Raw genomic sequence first — 27362 nt, 5'->3', positions numbered from 1 at the left:
ATTTTGCCTAAGATTTTGTATCTGGGTAAATTGTACCTGAGCTGTCACTGGGATTCGCGAAATTATGTACTTTACACTGTACTCCTGTATTCCTGTAAAACAGTACACGTGACAATAAACCCAAATTCCTAATTTTCTTTAAGTATATATTTATCTTCTCCATCCGTTTTCCAACAATTGACATCACGCTGACCGGTCTGCAGTTTCCTGGGTTAGCCTTTGTCCCTTACTTGACCAACTCCATGTCACCTTTACAATCCTGCAGGACCAATCCAGAGGCCTTTGATCTTAAATCTTCTTCAGTCTCTAACCGTCTGCTCACCTGGCTTTCTGGGAGAAAGCGGGGACTGCAGACGCTGAAGAGTCAGAGTCAAAAAGTGTGGTACTGGGAAAGCACAGCAGGTCAGGCAGCATCCGAGGAGCAGGAGAGTCAACGTTTCGGGCACAAGCCCTTCACCTGGCTTGCTGTGCTTTTCCAGTGCCACAATTTTTGATTCACCTTGCCTTCTGTCCCACTTAGACTCATAGAGATGTACAGCACAGAGACAGACCCTTCAGTCCAACTTGTTCATACTGACCAGATATCCTAATCTAATCTAGTCCCATTTGCCAGCCAATATCCCTCTAAACCCTTCCTATTCATATACCCATCTAGGTGCCTTTTAAATGTTGTAATTGCACTACCCTTTGTGTGAAAAAGTTGTCCCTTATGTCTCTTTTATATCTTTCCCCTCTCACCCTAAACCTATCCCCTCTAGTGCTGGACTCCCCCACCCCAGGGAAAAGACTTTGTCTATTTATCCTATCCATGCCCCTCATAATTTTGTAAACCTCTATAAGGTCACCCTTCAGCCTCTGATGCTCCAGGGAAAACAGCCCTAGCCTATCAACATTTCCTTATAGCTCAAACCCTCCAACCCTGGCAACATCCTTGTAAATTTTTTCTGAATCCTTTCAAGTTTCACAACATCTTTCCGAGAGGAAGGAGACCAGAATTGCGTGCAATATTCCAACAGTGGCCTAACCAATGTCCTGTACAGCTACAACATGACCTCCCAACTCCTGTACTCAATATTCTGACAAATAAAGGAAAGCATACCAAACGCCGCCTTCACTATCCTATCTACCTACGACTCTACTTTCAGGGAGCTATGAACCTGCACTCCAAGGTCTCTTTGTTCCCCAAAACTCTCCAGTCCCTTACCATTAAGTGTATAAGTCCTGCTAAGATTTGCTTTTCCAAAATGCAGCACCTCACATTTATCTAAATTAAACTCCATCTGCCATTCCTCAGCCTGTTGGTTCCCTCTGATCAAGACCCTGTTGTAATCTGAGGTAACCTTCTTCGCTGTCCACTACATCTCCAATTTTGATGTCATCTGCAAACTTACTAACTGTACCTCTTATGTTCACATCCAAATCGTTCATTTAGATGATGAACAGCAGTGGACCCAGCACCGATCCTTGTGGAACACCACTGGTCACAGGCCTCCAGTCTGAAAATTGTTCCTCTCCACCTTCCTCCAGAGCGTAAAACCCAACTTCTCAATATGTTCTGAAGAAGAGTTGGACTTGGATCACTAACTGTCTCTCTCTCTCCCCAAGTTTCTGGGTTTCTCCAGCACTTGCTGTTTTGATTTCAGCATCTGAGGTCTTTAACTGCAGCCTGGTTAATCTGCTGCAGCTGACGAAGGGTTAATCTGCAGTTGGAGTGAATCTCGAGAGTGTAACAGACAGAGTTCAGTCCCTCCCAGTCAGTCAGACTGCAGGCTGCTGCTGCAGGTTACATTCTCCCTGCTGCACTGTGTCAAACCTCTCCCCGAGGTTTCACTTAAGGATGGAGGAAATGGGCATAACCAAGGAGCAGCCAACTTGTGCCTTCTGCCACTGCCCATTCCCTGACTCTGACGCACTGCCCTGTGGCCATTACCTTTGCTCAAACTGTATCGAGGATTCCCAGGCCAAGGGTAAAGCTGGGGGCAGACTGGACTGCCCAGTGTGTGCCAATCCGTCGGTCTCGGAGCCCAGGCCGGACGGGGCAAGCCAGCCTGAGGAAGCAGCTGCCTCTGCCCTCACGGCTAAGCTCCCCTTACCTGGAGGGGAACCTCAGGTGGTGAGCGTAGGTGAGCCTGCAGCCAAATTCCCCAGCGATCCGATAGGGAGACAGTGCCGTGAACACATGGAGCCTCTGGAGTTTTACTGTGAAGACGATGGAGAGTGTGTGTGTGGGCCGTGTACAATAACAGGCAAACACAAAACCCACTCCCTGCTCAGCTTGGAAAAGGCAGCGGCTGAGATTAAGGTGAGTGACAGGAATAAAGTTCTGCAGTGGCTTTGGGAAACAGGGATGGAGGGAGATTCAATTGGGATCTTCAAAACCATGGAGTTAGGGTGCAGGTCACCATGAGAGGCACTGTCGCCCCCCCAGTTACCACACCAGAGGGTCAGTAACAAGAGCACACACAAAGACTGAAAAGAATTTACAAAGTAGCAGAGGCAGGATTCAGAGAAGTTTCTTTTTATTCTTTGGTTTAGGAAAATCTAGAAAATTCCGGAAGTTACAGTCGAAAGTATTTGAAAAGTGACCTTAAAAAAGGAAATGAACAAGCCTTGAAAAGGCAAGGGTTTTGCCAAGGGCACTGTGGAAACAGCAGGACAAATGAGAATATCCTAACAACGAATTAGTACGGACACAACAGACTGAATGGCCTCCCCTTGTGCTGTTAGATTCCATGAGCTGAATGAAAGGATTTTTTAGAGAGAGAAATGGTGTTGACAAGGGTGAAGATAGTGTGGACTGTATTGGACAAAGAATTTGAGGGGTAGATGCTGAGAGGATGTTTCTCTCCATGGGAGAGTCTGGACCAAGGGGTCCTGTTTCAGAATAAGCCACTGAAAACAGAGATGAGAAAGGATGTTTTCTGCTTGAGGTTTTTGGTCTATGGAATTCTTTTCCTCACTAGGGGTTAGGGTATAGAATATCTTCAAGGTTGAGATTCCAATAGTGTGAGGCAGGAAAGAGGAATTGGAGCTAAAGTTATAGTAGACTCTGCTCGAGTGGTTTAACCTTACCCATGGGGTTTCAATGGTCAAGAGGACAGACACGTCGAACATCCCCCAGAGCTCTGACCCTCTGCTCGATGAGATCCCGCCCAGTCACAGCTCTGTAAAGCTCCCAGAGTAATAGAGCTGGGAGCTGGGGAAGCTATGGCTAATAATTATCGAGTAGAGTGGTGCTGGAAAAGCACAGCAGTTCAGGCAGCATCTGAGGAGCAGGATGCTGCCTGAACTGCTGTGCTTTTCCAGCACCACTCTACTCCAGAATCTGGTTTCCAGCATCTGCAGTCATTGTTTTTCCCTAATAATTATCGAGTGACAGTGCAGTGTATCTTAGCTGGAAGATAGGACTGTGGGACACCCGCCCTTCACACTAGGAAACCTAATTCTCTCAAAGCCGACATAGCCTTCCCTCCCTGGCCAAGGGTATCTGTTACCCCCTTCACCCGGCAGCCCAGGACTCCAATCTCTGTCCATCCCACTTCAAGGCACATCCCATTACCCTCCAGCTCCCCAAACCCAGCGTGGCACCAGCCCTGTGAAAACTACATCCTCGCCAAATCCCAGCCCACACCTCCCTCTCCGTCACCCTCAGATACACCCCCTCACATACCCACTGCCATTCAACCAGGGACTGAATGAGAAATCTGAGGGAATTCCCACCCTGCGTGGGGTATGTTCCCTCTGTGCTCCCCTAGTCACCAGGGAGAGGAGTAACCGTGCAAACCAGACCAGACCTCCACGTGGGACCGAGGCCCCGGCTGCTGGGGAGAAACACACCACCTTGGAATCCAGCAGTTTCCTCCCCTCCCCTTGACTCCAATCCTATAGCTAACTTTGAGGTGTGATGGTAATGTCACTGGACTCGTGATCTAGAGAGTCGGTGTAAACCCATATCTCACCACAGCATCTGGTTAAAACATAAGTGCAATTATTTAAAATTGAAAACTTGCCTCATCGACACCATTAAAATCCATCTGATTCACTGGTGACCTTCAGGGAAGGAAATCTGCATCTTTACCAAGTCTGGTCTACACATGACCCTTTTTAAAATACATTTGTTTGTAGGAATTGGGCGTCACTGGCTCAACCAGCATTTATTGCCCATCCCTAGTTGCCCAGAGGGCAGTTAAGAGTCAACCAGATTGCTGTGGTTCTGGAGTCACAGGTAGGCCAGACCATGTGAGAATGGCAGATTTCCTTTCCTGAAGCACATGAATGAACCACGTGGGTTTTTTCTCGACGATTGGTAATGGTTCCCTGGTCACCGTTAGACTCCTGACTCCAGATTTTTATTAAATTCAAATTCTACCACCTGCCATGGGGGGTTCCGAACCTAGGTCTCCAGAACATTAACAACAAAAGCAGAAATTGCTGAAAAGCTCAGCAGATCTGGCAGCATCCGTGGAGAGAAATCAGAGTTAATGTCTTGGGTCCAGTGACCCTTCTACTGAACTGATGTAGCCAAATGCCAGCAAATGGGACTAGGTCAGATTGGAATGACTGGTTGGCACAGATGAGTTGGACTGTTTTCATGCTGAATAACTCTATGTTTCTATTAGTCAGTTGAACAGTTGGCACAATGGGTCAACAAAGGGTCAAGTGATGCTCTGGTGCCCTGAACCTCCTCGGTTTCAGTCCAGCTGCTGTGATTGCCAACTGTGATTAGGGGGCATTCCAGGGACTTTGTCACATGACTTCCTGCCCCTAATCCTCCCACCATTGGGCACAGAGCATGTCAATCCTCATGATGTTCTACCTTCCCAGAGCCAATTAGAAAGCAATTCTGCTAGCCATGCGGAATAGCCATTCCTGAATCAACATGTTATTAGATTACTATTCAATTTTGTTGTAACGGAGCCTCCAGCAGTAAGTGGTGATGGTGCAGGAGGACATCAAGCAGAGCAGCTGGAGCAGTCGAACATGTCCTCTCTGGAGGAAAGGGTGTCTTTTGCAGATGGTAATCCTAACGTGACAGGGATCCCACAGACAGAAGATTTCCATAACCAGGTGTAAAGCACAGGCTTGACTCCATGTGAATAACATGTCTTTTTTCTTTAACCTTAATCTCCCTCCACATTTGAAATGACTGATGCAAGTGGCTGGAGATTCTCTACTCAATGATCTTTGGAATATCTGTTTATTCCTATTTCATGTAACATTATTATTAAGAGAAAAATGATCATGGAAATAGGAAGATCCTACACAATTTTTGCTCTTGCTCTGAAGTCTCCAGGCCTATTCTGGAGAGTTGGTAACCCTGAGGAGCATCCTTGAATGTTTTTTCTATCTGTAAGTGACTCAGTGATGACAAATGAATCACATCTTACATTAAAGTTCACATTGAAATATTATTTCTCTCTTTTCAGGGAAAACTACTAAGCAGCGTGAGGAGTATTCTGCAAACTCAACAAAGTTATCATTTCAAATACCAGGATCTCCAAAAATCAGAAGATGAATTGAAGGTAGGCACATAAACACACACGTAACACACAAACTCACAACAGACATACTCACATGTGCACACACACACAGACACACACACAGACATACACACACAGACACACATGCAGACACACACAGACACACTCTCACACATAGACACACACAGACAAACACACACAGACACAGACACACACAGATACACTCTCACACATAGAGACACACACAGACAGACGCAGACACACTCTCACACACAAACTGACACAGACACACACAGACACACATACAGACCCACTCTCACACATAGACACATACACAGACACACTCCCTCACATAGACACACACACAAACACACATAGACACACACTCACAGACCCACTCTCACACATAGACACACACACACAGACACACTCTCACACATAGACACACACACAAATACACATAGACACACACACACAGACCCACTCTCACACATAGACACACACACAAACACACAAATACACATAGACACACACACACAGAAACACTCTCACACATAGACACACACACAAATACACATAGACACACACACACAAACACACAAACACACATAGACACTCTCACACATAGACACACACACAGACACACTCTCACACATAGACACACATACAGACCCACTCTCACACATTGACACACACACAGACCCACTCTCACACATAGACACACACACAGATCCACTCTCACACATAGACACACACACACAGACACACATACAGACCCACTCTCACACATAGACACACACACAGACACACTCTCACAGGTAGACACACACACAGACTCACTCTCACACATAGACACACACACAGACACACTCTCACACATAGACACACACAGACCCACTCTCACACATAGACACACACACAGACACACTCTCACACATAGACACACACAGACCCACTCTCACACATAGACATGCACACACAGAAACACACACAGACACACTCTCACACATAGAGACACACACAGACAGACGCAGACACACTCTCACACACAAACTGACACAGACACACACAGACACACATACAGACCCACTCTCACACATAGACACACACACAGACACACTCCCTCACATAGACACACAAACAAACACACATAGACACACACTCACAGACCCACTCTCACACATAGACACACAAACAAACACACATAGACACACACTCACAGACCCACTCTCACACATAGACACACACACAGACACACTCTCACACATAGACACACACACAAATACACATAGACACACACACACAGACCCACTCTCACACATAGACACACACACACAGATCCACTCTCACATAGACACACACTCACAGACCCACTCTCACATATAGACACACACACACAGAAACACTCTCACACATAGACACACACACAAATACACATAGACACACACTCACAGACCCACTCTCACACATAGACACACACACAAACACACAAACACACATAGACACTCTCACACACACAGACACACTCTCACTCATAGACACACACACACAAATACACATAGACACACACACACAGACCCACTCTCACACATAGACACACACACACAGACACACTCTCACACATAGACACACACACAGACACACATACAGACCCACTCTCACACATTGTCACACACACAGACCCACTCTCACACATAGACACACACACAGATCCACTCTCACACATAGACACACACACAGACACACATACAGACCCACTCTCACACATAGACACACACACAGACACACTCTCACAGGTAGACACACACACAGACTCACTCTCACACATAGACACACACACACAGACACACTCTCACACATAGACACACACAGACCCACTCTCACACATAGACACACACACAGGCACACTCACACATAGAGACACACAGCCACTCTCACAGACACACTCTCACACATAGACACATACAGACACAGGCACACTTACACACAGACACACACAGACACACTCTCACATATTAACACACACACTGACACACTCACACATAAATACACACAGACACAGACACACTCACACACAAACAGAGACACACACACACACACACACACAGACACACTCTCACACATAGACACACACAGACACACTCACACGCAGACACACTCTCACACACACACAGACATACTCTCACACACAGACACACTGTCACACTCACACGTAGACACACACACACAGCCACATCTCACACATAGACACACACAGATGCACTGCCACACATAGACACACACACACAGACCCACTCTCACACATAGACAGACACACAGATTCACATACACAGACAGACACACTTGCACATATACATTCACACACACAAATAATCGTGCAGATGCACTCACATTCACATGCACACAAATGCACACATGCCTGCACACTTACATGTTGTTACATGTGAACACACACACATACCTCTCACTCACTTCACTTCTCTGCCAGCCAGCTAATATGTTACACCCTACACCATGAGCTTTTATTTCCTGCTTAACCTTTAATGTGGCACCAATTAAATACCTTCAGGGAATCTTAGGAGAGTAGAAGTGGGGATGTTCATCGATAATTGCACAATGTTCAGCACCATTTACAACTCCTCAGATACTCAAGCAGTCCATGTTCAAAGCAACAAAATCCAGCCTTGGGCTGACAAGTGGCAAGTGACATTCATAGAATCAGAGAGTCATAGTGTCGTATTGTACAGAAGCAGACGTTTCGGTCCAGCTTATCCTGAACTGAACAAGTCCTATTTGCTTGTGTTTGGCCCATATCTCTCTAAACCTTTCCTATTCGTGTGCCTGTCCAAATGAATTTTAACTGTTGTAATTGTACCCAGTTCTACCACTTCCTCAAGGAGAAAGTGAGGACTGCAGATGCTGGAGATCAGAGCTGAAAATGTGTTGCTGGAAAAGCGCAGCAGGTCAGGCAGCATCCAAGGAGCAGGAGAATCGATGTTTCGGGCATGAGCCCTTCTTCCTGAAGAAGGGCTCATGCCCGAAACGTCGATTCTCCTGCTCCTTGGATGCTGAACTGACCTGCTGCGATCTACCACTTCCTCAGGCAGCTCCACATTCTGCATGAAAACATTGCCTCCTTGGATCCCTCCTACATCTTTCCCCTCTCACCTTAAATCTTTGCCTTTTAGTTTTGGACTCCCGTGCCCTTGGAAAAAGACCTTGACTATTCACCTTATCTATGCCCCTCACGATTTTGTAAACCTCTATCAGGTCACCTCATAGCATCCAACGCTCCAGGAAGAAAAGTTCCAACCTATCTGGCCTCTCCTTACATCTCAAATGTGGGCGGCACGGTGGGCTCAGTGGTTAGCACTGCTGCCTCTCAGCGCCAGGGACCTGGGTTTGATTCCAGCCTCAGGTGACTGTCTGTGTGGAGTTTGCACATTCTCCCCGTGTCTGCATGGGTTTCCTCCCACATTCCAAAAGTTGTGCAGGTCAGGTGAATTGGCCAAGCTAAATTGCCCATAGTGTTAGGTGCATTAGTCAGGGGGAAATGAGTCTGGATGGGTTACTCTTCGGAGGGTCAGTGTGGACTTGCTGGGCTGAAGGGCCTGTTTCCACACTGTAGGGAATCTAATTAAACCCTCCAGTCCCAGCTAAAAATCCCTGTTAATTTTTTTTCTGTATCCTTTCGTTCCACACAAATTCCAGACAGTAACCATCTCCAGTAAGAGATAATCTCACCTCTGCCCTTTGACAATCAATGGCATTACTGTCTCTGAATCTCTCACTATCATCATCCATTGTCCAGAGACTCAACTGGACTCACCACATAAACATAAACTCACCTCCTGACTCCCAAAAACCTGTCCACCATCTACAAGATCTAAGTCAGGAGTGTGATGGAATCCTCCCCACTTGCCTGGATGGGTGCAGCCCCAACAATACTCAAGAAGCTTAACACCATCCAGGATAAAGCAGCTCACTTTATTGTTTGATTAATTGATTGATTGATGCACCACATCCATAAACATCCAATTCCGATGCTCAGGAGCAGCAGTGTGTACTGTCTATAAGATGCACTGCAGAAATTCACCAAAGACCCTCAGACAGCACCTTCCAAGCCCATGTCCACTTACACTTTGAAGGACAAGGGCAGCAGATACATGGGAACACCACCCCCTGCACGTTCCCCTCCAGGCTACTCACCATCCTGACCTGGAAATATATTATCATTCCTTCATTGTCGCTGGGCCAAAATCCTAAGGGCGTTGTTGGTCTACCCTACAGCACATGGACTGCAGCGGTTCAAGAAGGCAGCTCACCCCCACCTTCTCAATGGGGCAACTAGGGACGGGCAATAAATGCTGGGCCCAGCCAGCAATGCCCATGTCCCACAAATGAATAAAAGGAAATCCTTACCCAGAGTAATTCTGCCAACCAGATCTCTCCAGTTTCTTTGTAGGTTAAAATCTCTGTAATTATTGCCATGCCTTTATCACAAGCACCCAATATTACTTCTTGTAGACTTTATCCCTCATTGTGGTTACTGTTGGGAGGTTTACAGACCACTCACATTAATAAATTCATTCTCAGAATATTCTTCATATCTATCCAAACTGATCCTACATTTTGATTTCCTGAATCAAGGCCATCTTTAACCATCACTAAAAAAGTATCCTTCATTCACGTTTCTCTGTCTTTACCAAGCTTCCTATTCTTCTTAAAATCCAAATACCCATCGATATTCAGGTCCCAATCTTTCATCCATGTCCCGGTCATGGCCATCAGGTGGTAGTTATTCACTTCAATTAATACTATTCACTTACTTTGTTAAAAATGCTAAACACACTCAGATACAGAACCTTTAGTTTGAACTTTGTAAGCTCTAGTCTTGATTCTGTCTCCTCTCTGACTCTTCCCACCATTATCTGATCCTCATTTCCCATATTACTATTTCCCTCTCTTACCTTGTCTACTCTTATTTACAGAGGAGGAGAAAGTGAGGACTGCAGATGCTGGAGAGTCAGAGTTGAGAGTGTAGTGCTGGAAAAGCACAGCAGGTCAGGCAGCACCCAAGGAGCAGGAAAGTCGACGTTTCGGGCATCCCTGATTAAGGGCTGATGCCCAAAATGTTGATTCCCCTGCTCCTTGGATGCTGCCTGACCTGCTGTGCTTTTCCAGCACCACACTCTCAACTCTGACTCTTATTTACCACATCTTTCCATGTTTTAGAACATAGAACATAGAACAATATAGCGCAGAACAGGCCCTTCGGTCCTCGATGTTGCGCTGACCTGTGAACTATTCTCAGCCCATCCCCCTACACTATCACATCATCATCCATGTCCTTATCCAAGGATTGTTTAAATCTCCTAATGTGGCTGAGGTGACTACATTAGCAGGCAGGGCATTCCACACCCTTACCACTCTGAGTAAAGAACCTGCCTCTGACATCTGTCATAAATCTATCACCCCTCAATTTGTAGCTATGCCCCCTCGTACAAGCTGATGTCATCATCCTAGGAAAAAGACTCACTGTCTACCCTATCTAATCCCCTGATCATCTTGTATGTCTCTATCAAATCCCCTCTTAGCCTTCTTCCTGCCAATGAGAATAGACCCAAGTCTCTCAGCCTTTCCTCATAAGACCTTCCCTCCAGACCAGGCAACATCCTGGTAAATCACCTCTGCACCTTTTCCAATGCTTCCACATCCTTCCTGAAATATAGGGACCAGAACTGTACACAATATTCTAAGTGTGGCCACACCAGCGTTTTGTATAGTTGCAGCATGATATTGTGGCTCCGGAACTCTATCCCTCTACAAATGAAACCTAACACACCATATGACGCCTTAACAGCACTATCAACCTCAGGCGCTTCAGGCGACTGATTGTGTGGAGTTTGCACATTCTCCCAGTGTCTGCGTGGGTTTCCTCCGGGTGCTCCGGTTTCCTCCCACAGTCCAAAAATGTGCAGGTTAGGTGAATTGACCATGCTAAATTGCCCGTAGTGTTAGGTGCAGGGGTAAACGTAGGGGAATGGGTCTGGGTGGGTGCGCTTCGGCGGGTTGGTGTGGACTTGTTGGGCCAAAGGGCCTGTTTCCACACTGTGGGTAATCTAATAAAAATCTGGGTGGCAACTTTTAGGGATTTATGCACATAGACTCCAAGATCCCTCTGCACATCCACACTACCAAGAACCTTTCCATTGACTCAGTACTCTGCCTTCCTGTTATTCTTCCCAAAGTGCATCACCTCACATTTAGCTGCATTGAACTCCATTTGCCACCTCTCAGCCCAATTCTGCAGTTTATCCAAGTCCCCCTGCAACCTGCAACATTCTTCCAAACTATCCACTACTCCACCGACTTTAGTGTCATCTGCAAATTTACTAACCCATCCACCTGCGTCTAAATCATTTATAAAAATGACAAACAACAATGGTCCCAAAACAGATCCAACCTCCTACTTATCTCTTAGCCCCCCTTCCACTGCCACATTCCTGATGAAGGGCTTATGCCTGCAAAGTCGACTCTTCTGCTCCTCGGATGCTGCCTTGACCTGCTGTGCTTTTCTAGCTCCACGTTTTATCACAGGAGACAGACAGTGTTGAGTCACCTGTGGCGTTGAGTGCTCATCTCACATCTGTTTTCTTTTGGCTTTTCCACAGAAGGTGGGCATCTCTGGCCAGGTCAGAATGTCTTGCCCTAATTAAGAACATGGTGATAGGCAGAGCCCCAGAGTCCGTGTTTACCCATGTCCCTATAGGGCTACACACTCTCATTGGAGAGAGACAACTGGTGCTGGGTTAACCTGAGGGTCAACACGCCTCGGGCGAGGGGAGAGGTTGAGGAGGAGTGACCTTCATGGTAACCTCAGCTGGTGTGGGAATCCAGCCCACATTATTGGCATCACCCTGTGTCGCAAACTAGCTGCCCAGCACCTGAGCTAACCCAGAGCAATCGCTCAGCCATGGTAGCTCAGAGTCAGCCATTTTGCTGTGAATTTGGGCCCGACTGTAGGTCAGACTGGGTAAGGGCAGAAATTCCCCTTCCTAAGTGACATTTTTATATCAGATGGGTTGTTATCACAATCCAGTAGCTCCAAGGTCATTATTACTAAGTCCAGCAAGTGATTCCAGTTTTATTAAGTTATGGAATTTAAAGTCCCCCAGTCACCATGCTGGGGTTCGAACCTAGCTAAAAACATTGTAGATGCTAGAAAACTGAAATAAAAATAGAAATAGCTGGAAATTTCCAATATGTCAGGCAATTTCTGAGGAGAGAAAAAGGGTGACTATACTTTTGGCTCGTGATCTTTCTCATAAGAGTACTCCAACATCTAAAGGAGTTTTGGAAATGAGTAGTCCTAGTTTTCCCTACTCTTTGCATGAAGCACTGCTTCCTGATCTCACCCCTGAAGGATCTAGCCCTAACTTTAATGCTCACCCTCACCCCCGCTCATGATTCTGATGTCCCCCACTCATCCAGGTAACAGTTTTTCTCCATCGACCTCCGATAACCTTTGAATTAGATCTAACAATCTGATCATGAATTGAAATTTCAGATGCAGATCAATCGGCTGCAAGGAAACATATCGAAGAAGTTCTCCGAGTGGAGGAAGAACCTGGAGGAGGATGAAGAGAATGTGCTGAAAATGATTGACGAGGAAGGAATCCGACTGACGGCTCAGAGCAGCTACTGTTCTAAAACATTAAATGAGAAGATGGATTTGATCAAACTGATAGATGATGAGGCCCAGAGTCTGACACAAGGCGATCGTCTGTCATTTTTCCAGGTAACTGCAGAGGAACCTTGATTATCCGAAGGACACGGGCAGGGAGTATTTTGTTCCGTTCATCGAATGTTGGATAGCATAGTTAGCCAAGGATCAGGACTTTGCAATCTTGTTCAGATAATCCGAAATTTGGTTAATCGAACGCCGGATAATCCGAAATTTGGTTAATCGAACGCCGGATAATTGAGGTCCTTCTGTAATACTGCCAGGACCATATTTAAAATGGAAACCATCTTTATAAAGGTGTCCTCCTCTTAGTGGGGCACTTTACTGACACCACTGGTTGGATGTGGTAATTACAGCAAGGCAAGATGTTTGAGGCCATGTGACCACTGGAGTTTGTCATGCAGATGTAAACACTGAGGGCAAAAATGACCTCAAAATAAGAACTGAATAGCTCACTCTACCCTGTAATACCTGTACCTGAAAATTAGACTTGGCTTGTCTGCCAAATGTAATACCACGGGAGGCCTACTAACTATTGAAGTGTCATCTGCACTCAAACTCCACAGAAGCTACCTGACCCACTGTGATCGCCAGCATTTTTTTGTTTTCAAGTCAACTGAATGTTATTGGAATAAATTTAAAAGTCACACAACACCAGATTATAGTCCAACAGGTTTAATTGGAAGCGCTAGCTTTCGGAGCACTGCTCTTTCATCAAATATCCCACAACCACCTGATGAAGGAGCAGCACTCCAAAAGCTAGCGCTTCCAATTAAACCTGTTGGACTATAACCTGGTGTTGTGTGATTTTTAACTTTGTACACCCCAGTCTAACACTGGCCTCTCCACATCATTGGAATAAATGTTAGCCTAGCCAATGAAATCCCATGAATTAGTTTTTTAAAAAAAATAACTAAAGTATTTTCTGCATACAAAATCTGAACTTGATTTTACTGACATTTGTGCATCAATATTTTTAAATTCCCATTGTGAATTACTTTATCCAAATTTATAGTGGGAACTAGCAATGTAAACAGTGTAATCACTATAGCTGAGGCAGAGGCTCACCAGAGGCAACACTATAGCTGCTTTGTTTCCCTGGCTTTTGCATCTCAGTTTGCTGCAGAAAAATTCATACATTCTAACCAATTCTGCTTTCTGAACAGCTGTTAGATTTCAGTATGTAATTATATGCAAAACCCAAGATTTATTTAAAATAAGGAATGAAATGTCTAGTTTAAATGGATAACGTCGACATAAAATGACCCCCTAAACTTTAGCCTGCTTTGACCTGGATATTATACATAGTGTCGACTTCACATCTGTAACCCACTGGTATATTAAAGCTCTGCAGGCTACACTTACTTATCAGCTCACAAAACTTAATGTGACCATAAAAACTTCATTTTGTATGTTAATGGGCAGGCCCTGATGTTGCCATGGTCACACATTGAGGCCTGTATTATATTTGTGGACAATGACGAAAAAAACCACTGGTGCCACCAGAGTGTCCCTCTCGGGAGGAAATCTGCCCGGTCTGGCGTATGTACATATATATGTAACTCCAACCCAAAGGTTGAGCCTTAACTGCCCCAGAGAATCATAGAATCCCAAACAGTGTGGGGAGAGGCCATTCGGCATGTCAAGTCTGCACCGACCCTCTGAAGGGGATTCCACTCCCACACCCCGACCCTTGTAACCTTGCATTTCCTACTTACCCCACACAACCCTGAGCACTATAGCCAATTCAGTATGGCTAATGCACCCGACCTGCACATCTTTGGACTGTGAGAGGGAACCAGAGCACCCGGAGGAAACCCACACAGACATGGGGAGAATGTGCAACTCCACACAGACAGTCACCCAAGGCTGGAACTAAACCTGAGTCCCTGGTGTTGTGCTAATCACTGAGACACTGAAACATGGGATGAGCAAAAACTGTTTGACAGCAGAACTCACATTCTGTGAATGACGATAAAGAAACTTTGACAAACACGTCCACCACTTACTCTGGGAGACAACACTCTAATATGAGACTAATGTTCTTTTATTTCGGTGTGTTAACTTAATGCTCTAACTTATTTCTATTTCTCCCCTACAGAAATCTAAACAGCTCCTTTCAAAGTAAGTTTCATTTAGTTGAACAGTTAGTACTGACTTACAGCTGAGGACTGTGCCCTGGAATATTGGAATAGTTGCTAAGGTCGCTGAACAGTCCTCATGAAGATATGGTTCTGCCTTCACATTGAGTATACCCTTGGTCGTGTTGTGTGGCACAATCCCCATGCTAAATGGGATAGACTTCAAACAGATCTAGCAACTTAACTCTGGGCATCCATGAAGCGCTGTGGGCCATCAACAGCAGCAGAATTGTACTCCAGCACAATCTGTAACCTCATGGCCCAGCTTAGACCCCATTCAACCATTACCATCACACCAGAGGATCAACCCTGGTTCAATAAGATTGCAGGAGGGTATGCAAAGAGCAGCACCAGGCATCCCTGAAGATGAGGTCTCAACCTGGTGAGGCCATCAAACAGAATTAACAATGGAAGCAGTCTGAAATAGTCAAGGTTAAATGATCCCACAACCAATGGGATGGCCAGCCACTATTATTAATAGTGGTGGACAATTAAATAACTAACAGGAGGAGGCTCTATAAATAACCCTATCCTCAATGGGTGTCACTGAACAGGTCATTGCTGAGCAGGTGCTGCTTGATAGCCCTGTTGATGGACACCTTCCATCACTTTACTGATGATCGAGAGTAGACTGATGGGGCGGTAATTGGCTGGGTTGGATTTGTCCTGCTTTTTCTGCACAGGACATACCTGGGCAATTATTCACATTACCGAATGGATAACAATGTATAACTGTACTGGAACAGCTTGGATAGGGGAGCAGCAAGTTCTGGAGCACAAGTCTTCGGTACTATTGCCGGAATGTTGTCAGGGCCCATGGCCTTTGCAGTATCCAGTGTCTCCAACCATTCCTTGATATCACGTGGAGTGAATAGAATTGGCTGAAGACTGGTATCTGTGATGGTGGGGACCACTGGGGGAGGCCGAGATGGATCATCCCTTCAGCACTTCTGGCTGAAGATTGCTGTGAAAGCTTCAGCCTTATCCTTTGCTCCGATGTGCTGGGCCCTTCCATCATTGAGGAGGGGGATATTTGTGGGGCCTCCTCCTCCAGTGAGTTGTGTAATTGTCCACCACCATTCACAACTGGAAAAATCTTGATTGGGTTTTTTGAAGAAGTAACAAAGAGGATTGATGAGGGCAGAGCAGTAGATATGATCTATATGGACTTCAGTAAGGCATTCGACAAGGCTCCCCATGGGAGATTGGTTAGCAAGGTTAGATCTCATGGAATACAGGGAGAACTAGCCATTTGGAGACAGAACTAGCTCAAAGGTAAAAGACAGAGGGTGGTAGTGAAGGCCTATGACCAGTGGGGTACCACAAGGATCGGTTGCTGGGTCCACTACTTTTCGTCATTTATATAAATGATTTGAATGTGAGCATAAGAGGTATGGTTAGTAGGTTTGCTGATGACACCAAAATTGGAGGTGTAGTGGACAGCGAAGAAGGTTACCTCAGATTACAACGGGATCTTGATCAGATGGGCCAATGGGCTGAGAAGTGGCAGATGGAGTTTTATTTAGATAAATGTGAGGTGCTGCATTTTGGGAAAACAAATCTTAGCAGGACTTATCCACTTAATGGTAAGGTCCTAGGGAGCGTTGCTGAACAAAGAGACCTTGGAGTGCAGGTTCATAGTTCCTTGAAAGTAGAGTCGTAGGTAGATAGGATAGTGAAGAAGGTGTTTGTATGCTTTCCTTTATTGGTCAGAGTATTGAGTACAGGAGTTGGGAGGTCATGTTGCAGCTGTACAGGACATTGGTTAGGCCACTGTTGGAATATTGCGTGCTGTTCTGGTCTCCTTCCTATTGGAAGGAAGTTGTGAAACTTGAAAGGGTTCAAAAAAGATTTACAAGGATGGTGCCAGGGTTGGAGGGTTTGAGCTATAGGGAGAGGCTGAACAGGCTGGGGTTGTTTTCCCTGGAGTGTCGGAGGCTGAGGGGTGACCTCATAGAGGTTTATAAAATCATGAGGGGCATGGATAGGATAAATAGACAAAGTCTTTTCCCTGGAATCGGGGAGTCTAGAACTAGAGGGCATACATTTAGGGTGAGAGGGGAAAGATATAAAAGGAACCTAAGGGGCAACGTTTTTATGCAGAGGATGGTGTGTTTATGGAATGAGCTGCCAGAGGAAGTGGTGGAGTCTGGTACAATTGCAGCATTTAAAAAGCATTTGGATGGGTATATGAATAGGAAGGGTTTGGAGGGATATGGGCCAGGTGCAGGCAGGTGGAAGTAGATTGGGTTGGGATATCTGGCTGGCATGGACGGGTTGGACCGAAGGGTCTGTTTCCATGCTGTACATCTCTATGACTCTATGTGGCAAGACTTCGGAGCTCAGATCTGACCCATTGGCTGTGAGATCGCTTAGTTCTGTCTATCACTTGCTACATAAGCTGTTTGGCACGCAAGGAGACCTTTTTGGTAGCTTCACTAGGTTGATACCTCATTTTTAGGTACGCCATTTAAGACAGAGATGTGAAGGCTGGGTTGTTGAGTATAATCAAGACTGAGACAGACAGATTTTTAATTAAGAAGGGTTATGGAGAGAAAAAAAAACAGGAAAGTGGAGTGGAGGGTCATCAGATCATTGATAGATTTGATGGGCTGAGTGGCCTACCTGTAGTCCAACGTCTGAGGTGTTGCTTCAAGCATTTTCTTGCCCTCTTCACTGAGCCATGATTAATATCCCATCTCGATGGTAATAGCGTGTGGGAAAGGCCAGGCTCTGAGGTTACAGATTGCATTCAAGTATGACCCTGTTGCTGCTGGCGGCCCACTGTGCCTCCTGGAGGCTGAGTTTTGAGTTGCTGGATCTGTTCAAAGTCCATCCTCAAGTGGAAGATGGGACTGTAGCTCCATATCAACGGTGTGGCATCACTCCCACCATATTTCCATGGAGACAAGTGCCTGTAGATTGGGGAGGATGTAGGTTTTTTTTCTCAGTTGGAACTGAACTGGAATTTCTGTATTGCTCTTCCTTCACTGTCACTATGACAAAACTGTGACCTGAAAGCTCTATGGCTGTACCCACATCAGAAGGACTGTCGTGGTTCAGTTCAATGGCCCGACACTATCTTGTTAAGGATGGGCGGTAAATGCCAGTCTTTCCAGGGATGCCCGCATCCTACAAATGAATCAAAGTACATTATTTAGCTCACCATCACCTTCTCATGGACAACTAAGGATGGGCAATAAATGCAGCCAGCAACGCCCAAGTCCCATGAGTGGATAAAAAAAATTCAATCAGATCATCTCTTAATTTGAAATTCCCTGCTTGCAAAGGTCATGGAAGTGAAGTTGATCATCGCTTCCAAAGGGAAATGGGAATGTGTGTGGGGCTCTGGAGCTCAGAGCAGTGTGATGGGGTGAATGTGTTTTGAAGGAGCTTTCACAGATACAGAGGGACAAGTGGCATTTGTAATCTATCACTAAATAAAAGCCAGAAGAACCGCGAATGCTGTAAATCAGAAGCTGCTGGAAAAGCTCAGCTGTGAAGAGAGATCAGAGTTAACCTTTCGGTGACCTGAACCTGTTGAGCTTTTCCAGTAACTTCTGATTTCGTTGCAGTCCATCACTCGCTGATCCTGCACTGTATTTCCAAAAACATAGCACGCCACCAAATTGATGCTGACTGTATTTTCGCGAAACACCTCAAAGCGGTATGAAAGTTGCTGTGTAAGAGCACATTGTTCTTGTCTGAAGCAAAGACAATGTTTCCTCTTCCATCCTAGGGCAAGAGAGCTTCAGAACCAAAAACCACTAATCAATCAGAGGGATATGTTGAATATTCGTTCTATATCTGAACAAGTCAAGGTGCTGATCGATAAATCGATGGCATATTACTCGATCATACTGAACATGATAGGTAAGAAATTGAAGCCTGGATAAATATAAACATCCTACAACTTGTTCACGTCTGGGCAGAGTACTTGAACAGTACTCTGGAGGTAGACCCTAGCAGAGGCTGAAATATAAATGGAGACAGCCAGTCAGACAGAGATAGAAACAGATTCCTCAACATAGACAGACTGCCCCTCGACATTCAATGGTGTTATTTTCACTGAATCCCTCACTATCAACATCCTGGGGTTACCATTGACCAGAAGCTCACCAATAAACACAGTGGCTACAAGAGCAGGTCAGAGGTTGGGAATACTGCAGTGAGTAACTCACCTCCTGACTCCCCAAAGTCTGTCCGCCATCTACAAGGCACAAGTCTGGAGGGTGATGCAATAGAGTCAGAGAGTCATAGGGATGTACAGGACGGAAACAGACCCTTTGGTCCAACCCGTCCATGCCGACCAGATATCCCAACTCAATCTAGTCCCACCTGCCAGCACCTGGCCCATAACCCTCCAAACCCTTCCTATTCATATACCCATCCAGATGCCTTTTAAATGTTGCAATTGTACCAGCCTCCATGACTTCCTCTGGCAGCTCATTCCATACACGTGCCACCCTCTGCATAAAATAATTGCCCCTTAGGTCTCTTTTATATCTTTCCCCTCTCACCCTAAGCCTATGCCCTCTAGTTCTAGACTCCCCCACCTCAGGAAAGAGACTTTGTCTATTTATCCTATTCATGCCCCTCATGTTTTTATAAACCTCTATAAGGTCACCCCTCAGCCTCCGACGCTCCAGGGAAAACAGCCCTAGCCTATTCAACCTCTCCTTATATCTCAAACCTTCCAATTCTGGCAACATCCTTGTAGATCTTTTCTGAACCCTTTCAAGTTTCACAACACCTTTCCGATAGGAAGGAGACCAGAATTGCACACAATATTCCAACAGTGGCCTAACCAATGTCCTGTACAGCCACAACATGACCGCCCAACTCCTGTACTCAATACTCTGACCGATAAAGGAAAGCATACCAAATGCCTTCTTCACTATCCTATCTACCTGCGACTCCACTTTCAAGGAGCTATGAACCTGCACTCCAAGGTCTCTTTGTTCAGCAACATTCCTGAGGACCTTACCATTAAGTGTATAAGTCCCGCTAAGATTTGCTTTCACAAAATGCAGCACCTCACATTTATCCATGAATACATTGGGCAATTTAGCGTGGTCAATTCATCTGACCTACACATCTTTGGATTGTGGGAGGAAACTGACGCACCCAGAGGAAACCCACGCAGACACGGGGAGAATGTGCAAACTTCACACAGACAGTCACCCAAGAGTGGAATCAAGCCTGGGAATCCTGGCACTGTGAGGCAGCATTGCTAACCCCTGAGCCACTGTTTTCCATCTCCCCACCTGACCTCCCTTTAGGATGAGGGTCACCCTTTCAGAATAAGGCGTCGCCCGTTTAGGACAGAGATGAGGAGAATACATGTCCGAAAAGTAGAGGAAACAGAGTCCTACCTCATGGCAAAGGTAGTAAATTCTTGATAAGCAAAGGGAGGAGGGTTGAAAGACTGAAAAAAGGAGTAATCAGATCTTATCAAATGGCCTCTCATGAATCTATCTACATCGGCTTAAAAATATTTAGTTTCCACCGTCTCTTGAGGGTTGCAGTTCTTTTGAGGGAGAGCTTGATCTCTTCAATCTCTAAAAGCTCACTCTGGCCTCCATTGTTCACCTTTGTGTAGATGCCCAGATTCCCAGCAGCACCCATCGTTGCTACCGGACAATCTCTCATGGCCGAGACCTCCTATGGGAGAAGTCTGACCCGTTCCCCCATCCCCAGCCTGTTAACACCACCCCCCACATCTCCAGGGCTTTACTCCCAGTCAGTCAGTCAGTCAGTGTGGGGCAGGGAGGGTCACTGTAGTGCAGTATGAAGTCCTGCCCGTGATCACTGTTGTAATGTAACGTGGATCTCAGAGCAGGAGTAGGCCACTCAGCCCTGCTCTGCCATTCTGTGCGATATGGCTGATCCTCTGCCTCAGTGCTGTATTCCTGCCTTCTCCTCATGGACTTTCTTTCCTTTAAAGTCTACAAATGAATCAATCACTTTCCGGAATATACTCAGTGACTAGGCCTCCGTAGTCAGCCACACTCTGAGTGAAGAAATCTTTCCTCATCTCAGTCCTAAATTGTCCACCCTGTATCCTGAGACTGTGTCCCCTGATTCTGGACTGTCCCACCCAGGGGTAGCATCCTTCCTGCAGCAAGTCTGTCCAGGCCTGTTCGAACTGTGTACATTTCAATCAGATCTCCCGCTCATCATTCTAAACCCTAGTGAATACAAGCCCAGCCAAACCAACCTCTCCCCCAGAACAGTCCTGCCATCCTCGGGATCAGCCGAGGACATGTAACAGGAACTTGGTACACAGCAAGATCCCACAGGTAGCAATGTGTTAACAAGTAGATAACCCATTTCCTGAGATGCTGATTGAGGGATAAATGTTATCCAGGACACCAGGGAGAACATTTCTCTGAAATAGTGCCACAGGGTCTTTGACATCCACATGAGAGGGGCCTCAGTTCACCATCTAAGCAGAGCAGCAGCATCGTCAACTTGGTGTTGCACCTTTGACCTATAGTTCTGTGTTCAAGTGTCAGAGGGGAATTTGAACCCACTTCAACCTTCTAAACTGGGAGGTGACAGTGCAACCAACTGAACCAGAGCCTACAATTCACCAGTTCCCAATTGAGAAAGCAGAACTGAAGCCAAATCTTGGCCATGGTCAAATTAAAAGACAGAGCTCTTTCAATGGGCCGAATGGTCTACTCATTCTTCTATTCTAGTGTTTGCTGGGACTAACTAACTCTTTGAAACGACCAACATTAGCTTCAGTGCTCTACTGGTTTAGGATCTGTTTGTAATTTTTTTTATGCTCGTGGGACATGGATGTCACTGGCTGGGCCCAGCATTTACTGCCTGTCCCCAGTTGCCCCTTGTGAAGGTGGGGGTGAGCTGCCATCTTGAACTAATGCAGGCCCTCCAAGCCTGTGCCAATCTAAATCCACTGTCTAAACCTGTCGGTCAATTCCTAAGCATCTGTATCCCTCTGCTCCCCACCTACTCAAGCATCTGTCCAGACACACCTTAAATGAATCTACCGTGCCTGCCTCTACACCTCAGCTGGCAAAGCATTCCAGGCACCTATCACCCTCTGTGTAAAGTACTTACCGCGTGTATCCTCCTTAAACATCTCTCCTCTCACCTTGAACGCGTGATCTCTCGTTATTGAAATCTCACTGTGGGATAAAGCTTGTCTCTATCCACCCTGTCTATACCCTTCATGATTTTTGTTGATCTCAATCGGGTGCCCCATCAATCTCCTTTTTTCTAAGAAAACAATCCTAACCTACTTAACCTCTCTTCGTAGCTAGCACCTTCCATCCCAGGCAATATCCTTGTAAACCTTCTCTGCACCCTCTCCAAAGCGTCCACATCCTTATGGTAATGTGGCGACCAGAACTGTACACAGTATTCTAAATGTGACCGAACCAATGTCTTGTACAATTTTAACATGACCTGCCAGCTCTTATGCTCAATACCCCGTCCAATGAAGGCAAGCATACCATATGCCTTCTTGACCACTCTATCCACCTGTGCAGCCACCTTCAGGGTACAATGGACCTGAACTCCCAGATCTCTCTGCTCATCAACTTTTCCCAAGGCTCTTCCATTTACAGTGTAGTTCGCTCTAGAATTAGACTTCCTAAAATGCATCACCTCACATTTGCCTGGATTGAACTCCATCTGCCACTTCTCCACCCAACTTTCCAGTCGATCTATATTCTCCTGTATTCTTTGACAGTCCCCAATGCTTTCTGCTACCCCACCAATCTTTGTATCATGTGCAAACTTGCTGATCATACCAACAGTGCCCTCTTCCAGATCATTTATGTATATCACAAACAAGAGTGGCCCCAGCACTGATCCCTGTAGAACACCACTGGTCACCTTTCTCCATTTTAAGAAACTCCCTTCAACTACTACTGTCTGTCTCCTGTTGCTCAACCAGTTCTTTATCCAAGGAGCTAGAACACCCTGCACACCATGTGACTTCACTTTCTCCATTAGTTTACCACAGGGAATCTTTTTCAGACTGGAGGCCTGTGACCAGTGGGGTGCCACAAGGATCGGTGCTGGGTGCTCTACTTTTAGTCATTTATATAAATGATTTGGATGCGAGCAGCCCCAGCCTGTTCAGCCTCTCCTTATAACTCAAATCCTCCAACTCTGGCAATATCCTTGTAAATCTTTTCTGAACCCTTTCAAGTTTCACAACATCTTTCCGATAGGAAGGAAATCAGAGTTGTCCTCAGTATTCCAAAAGTGACCTAACCAATGTCCTGTACATCCACAACATGACCTCCAGGCTCCTATACTCAATGCACTGACAGTAAAGACAAGCGTGCCAAATTACCTTCTTTGTCCTACTTACATGTGACTGCACTTTCAAGGAACTATGAACCTGCTCTCCAAGGACTCTTTGTTAAGCAACGCTCCTCAGGACCTTACCATTAAGTGTATAAGTCCTGCCCTGATTTGCCTTTCCAAAGTGCAGCTCCTCACATTTATCTAAATTAAACTTCATCTGCCACTCCTCGGCCCATTGGCCCATCTGATCGAGGTCCCATTGTACTCTGAGGTAATCTTCTTCGAATGAATGCCTCCAATGTCATAGAAAGGTAGAAAATAGGAGCAGGAGTAGACCATTCGGCCCTTCAAGCCTGCTCTGTCATTCAATAAGATCATGGTTGATCATCCAACTCAGTTCCCTGTTGCTACTTTCTCCCCATGCCCTTTGATCCTTTAGCCCCAAGAACTGTATCTAACTCCTTCTTGAAAAAATTCACTGATTTGGCAAAAACCACTTTCTGTGGTAGTGTATCCCACATGGTCCCCACTTTATGGGGAAAGACATTTCTGCTCATCTGAATCCTAAATGGCCCATTGCTATGTGTGAACTATGATCCCCTGGTTCTGGATTCCCCACTCAGTGGGAATATCTTTCCTGCATTTGTTGTGTCTAGTCCTGTTAGAATTGTATTGGTTTTGATGAATAACGAATGTAGTCCTAACCGATCCAATCTCTCTTCAAACATCAGACTGCCATCCCAGGACTCAATCTGGTAAATCTTTGACTTGTCAGACTGAGAGGGTGAGCAGAATGCTCTTTCCAGTTAAAATTGGGAGCAAACACCACAAGTTTCATTCACCTGCGGCCTACCTCATCTCCCGAGGCTGAGCCAGAGTGTGTGCGACTTTGGTGTTGAGTTTCTGCCCACACGCCTGCTCTGGTTCCACCTTCACTGGATGCGGCTCACTTGGTCATGTTCTCCTTGAAGTCAAAGGTTCTGGACTCAAGAGGATTCCAGTGTAGACATCCTTACGGAGAGCTGGATAAACCCAATAAGACAACGGAGCAGAAATTGGCCACTCAGCCCATTGAGTATGCTGCACCATTCAGTGAGATCATGGCCGATCTCATAATCCTCAACGTCATTTCTAGGCCAGGCAGCAGCTGCAAGGAGAAACAGTTCAACATGCTCTGTTGGAAAATAGGACGGCCTGAAAGGTTAACTCTCCCTCCCTTATGCGTTCTCTCTCTCTCTCCCCCCCCACTTTACCTGTGGAATTTCCCAATTGTTTGGTCACCTGTCCTAGATATCTCTTTGTAAGGCTTGGTATCAAATTAAATTTGCTCCCTTGAGGCATGTTGGAGACGTGTGACTATAATGAGGGCTGTATATAAATTTGATTTGGTTTGATTGAAGCTTTATTGTCACATACACTTCAATACAGGAGTGAAAACTGTACAACATTGCCACATATGGCACCATCTTAGGTACAAAGGTATGAAGGTGCAAAACGCAGATACAAGTAATTGCACAAAGAAATAAACTTAAAAGGAAAGCATTACTGCTGTTAGTGATAAATAGAAAAATAAGGAAATAAAGTTAAAAGTTAACATTACAGTCCTTCCTCGTATTAAGTGGAAAAATAAAGGTATGAAGGTAAATGTTCAACAGACTTTCTTAAGTGCACTCCCTGCAAGGGCAATGTGGTGGCTCAGTGGTTAGCACTGCTGCCTCACAACACCAGGGACCTGGGTTCAATCCCAGCCTCAGGTGACTGTCAGTGTGGAGTTTGCACATTCTCCCTGTGTCTGTGCGGGTTTCCCCCAGGGGCTCTGGTTTCCTCCCACAATCCAAAGATATGCAGGTTAGGTAAATTGGCCGTGCTAAGTTGCCCCTAGTGTTCCGGGATATGTAGGCTAGGCGCATTAGTCAGGGGTAAATATAGGGTAGAGGAATGGGTCCGGGTGGGTTACTCTTCAGAGGGTTAGTGTGTATTCTGTTGGGCCAAATGGCCTGTTTCCACACTGTGGGGATTCTACTCTATTCTAAAATAAAAGCTCAGTTTCCTCTGCTTTGGCTCACTCTCTGGGAGATTTCAGGCTTCCTGCTCTTGTAAACCAGCATAGACCTCTCGGACACTAGCTCTAACCACATTGGGCTCAGACCTCCATGTTGCTGTGCTGCAGACCTCACTCTGGTAAGGACCTGGCACTGTAGGTGACAGATTAGCATCATAACAGTTCCCTGTTTCTCTCTCTATCTAGGTGAATGGGCACGGCTCACCCTGGATACCAAAACCGCCTACTGGTTCTTGACCGTCTCTGAGGACGCCCGCTCCCTGACGTTCGGCTACGACCTACAGCCTTACCCGTCCAATCCGGAGCGGTTCAGGACCCACCGTCAGATCCTCTGCTGCCAGAGCTTCACCTCGGGTTATCACTCCTGGGTAGTGCAGGCTGAGGGCATTGCCTGGGGCATAGGGATCGCCTACGGGAGTATAGCGAGGGAGGGCGAGAGCTCAGATCTGACCAACTCCAACAAAGCTTGGTGCATTCACCTGAATCATGGCACCCTCACAGCCAGTCACAACGGGCTACACACTGATATCATCAAGGAGCCATTGCACAACAGGTTCCAGGTTGAGCTAGACTATGAGTCAGGCTATGTGTCGTTTTACCAGGTGGGGGACACTCCCCAGCACTTATACACATTTCGGACCATTTTTAGGGAGCCTGTATTTCCCGCATTCTCTTGTTTCTACATTTCCTCCATAAAACTGTGTTAAACACGATGTTCGAGAGGATTTTACAGCACAGACTCAGGCCAATCAGCCCATCCAGCTTGTGCTGTTTAATCCCTTCCTGAGACCTGTCCCACCTCATCATTTCCCCATCCCCCTTTTACTGAAGTTATCTAGTTTCCCCTGAAACGCATCCATGCCATTCACCTCCTTGCCGCTCTCAGAAGAAACAAGCTTTCTCCTGAACTCACTACAGGATTTAATTATTCGCTATTTCACTCACATTAATAGGTAGAGACTGTTGGAAACATTCAGTGAGGCACATCAGCCAGAAGTCACAATCACAAGTGAAAGCATTTTCTTTACATCAATCTTATTAATGTTTCCTTTCCTTAATGTTAAGAATATTGTTTTTCTTTAAAAAAATCCATTCTTGGGAAGTGAGTATTTGTTGACCTTGCCTAATTGAGCAGGACATAATGATGAAACGCCTTCTTCACCCTCTGCAGTTGATACTCCATTTTGTTGTCATTTTATACAGGCCCGGGCCATTTAAGAGGGAGGTAGAGTTAAGACTCAAAAACAGGGTAAGGATGGCAAAGATATACGGACAGAGCCTTTGGGAAGTTATTTGCCCGACTTGACCATAGGGGGCTATTTGTTTATGGGGCTAGGTTAAAGCCACGGTTTACCCACTTTTGGATGAACCGAGAGCGAAGATCACGAATGCAGTTCAAATTATTCCGCAGCAAATGGAGGTTGTTTTCAACAAGGTGTATAAATAGATTCAACAATGTATTGTAAAACATGGTGGTCATGTTGAAGCCTAGAAATTTGACCTATAATGCATTGAAACCTTTTGAATCACACTTACATATGCTATTTACAGTTCACCACTATTGTGTGTACATCCAATATTACTAACACGTAAAGTTATGCAAGTATGCTATTAAAAAACCCTTTCGGTAGAAATGTGACACA

The 27362-nt window shown here is 45.7% G+C and overlaps 1 protein-coding gene across 2 annotated transcripts; it reads left to right on the top strand.

Annotated features, from left to right (window-relative positions):
• The first annotated feature begins 1829 nt into the window (after nt 1-1829).
• On the top strand, nt 1830-27296 carry LOC140480274 (E3 ubiquitin-protein ligase TRIM7-like). Of its 2 annotated transcripts, none has more exons than XM_072574984.1 (6): nt 1830-2302; nt 5427-5522; nt 13051-13281; nt 15329-15351; nt 19108-19241; nt 25906-27296. In XM_072574984.1, the coding sequence occupies exons 1-6, from the start codon at nt 1838-1840 to the stop codon at nt 26424-26426; spliced, it is 1470 nt and encodes a 489-aa protein (XP_072431085.1). In that variant the 5' UTR covers nt 1830-1837; the 3' UTR covers nt 26427-27296. The 2 variants fall into 2 exon arrangements, with proteins under 2 accessions (XP_072431085.1, XP_072431086.1); XM_072574985.1 differs by lacking the exon at nt 1830-2302 and adding an exon at nt 5234-5349.
• Nucleotides 27297-27362: the final 66 nt, after the last annotated feature.

Source organism: Chiloscyllium punctatum, chromosome 8 (genome assembly GCF_047496795.1).
Source record: "Chiloscyllium punctatum isolate Juve2018m chromosome 8, sChiPun1.3, whole genome shotgun sequence".
NCBI lineage: Eukaryota > Metazoa > Chordata > Chondrichthyes > Orectolobiformes > Hemiscylliidae > Chiloscyllium > Chiloscyllium punctatum.
This window is presented reverse-complemented; position numbering and strand designations above follow the sequence as displayed.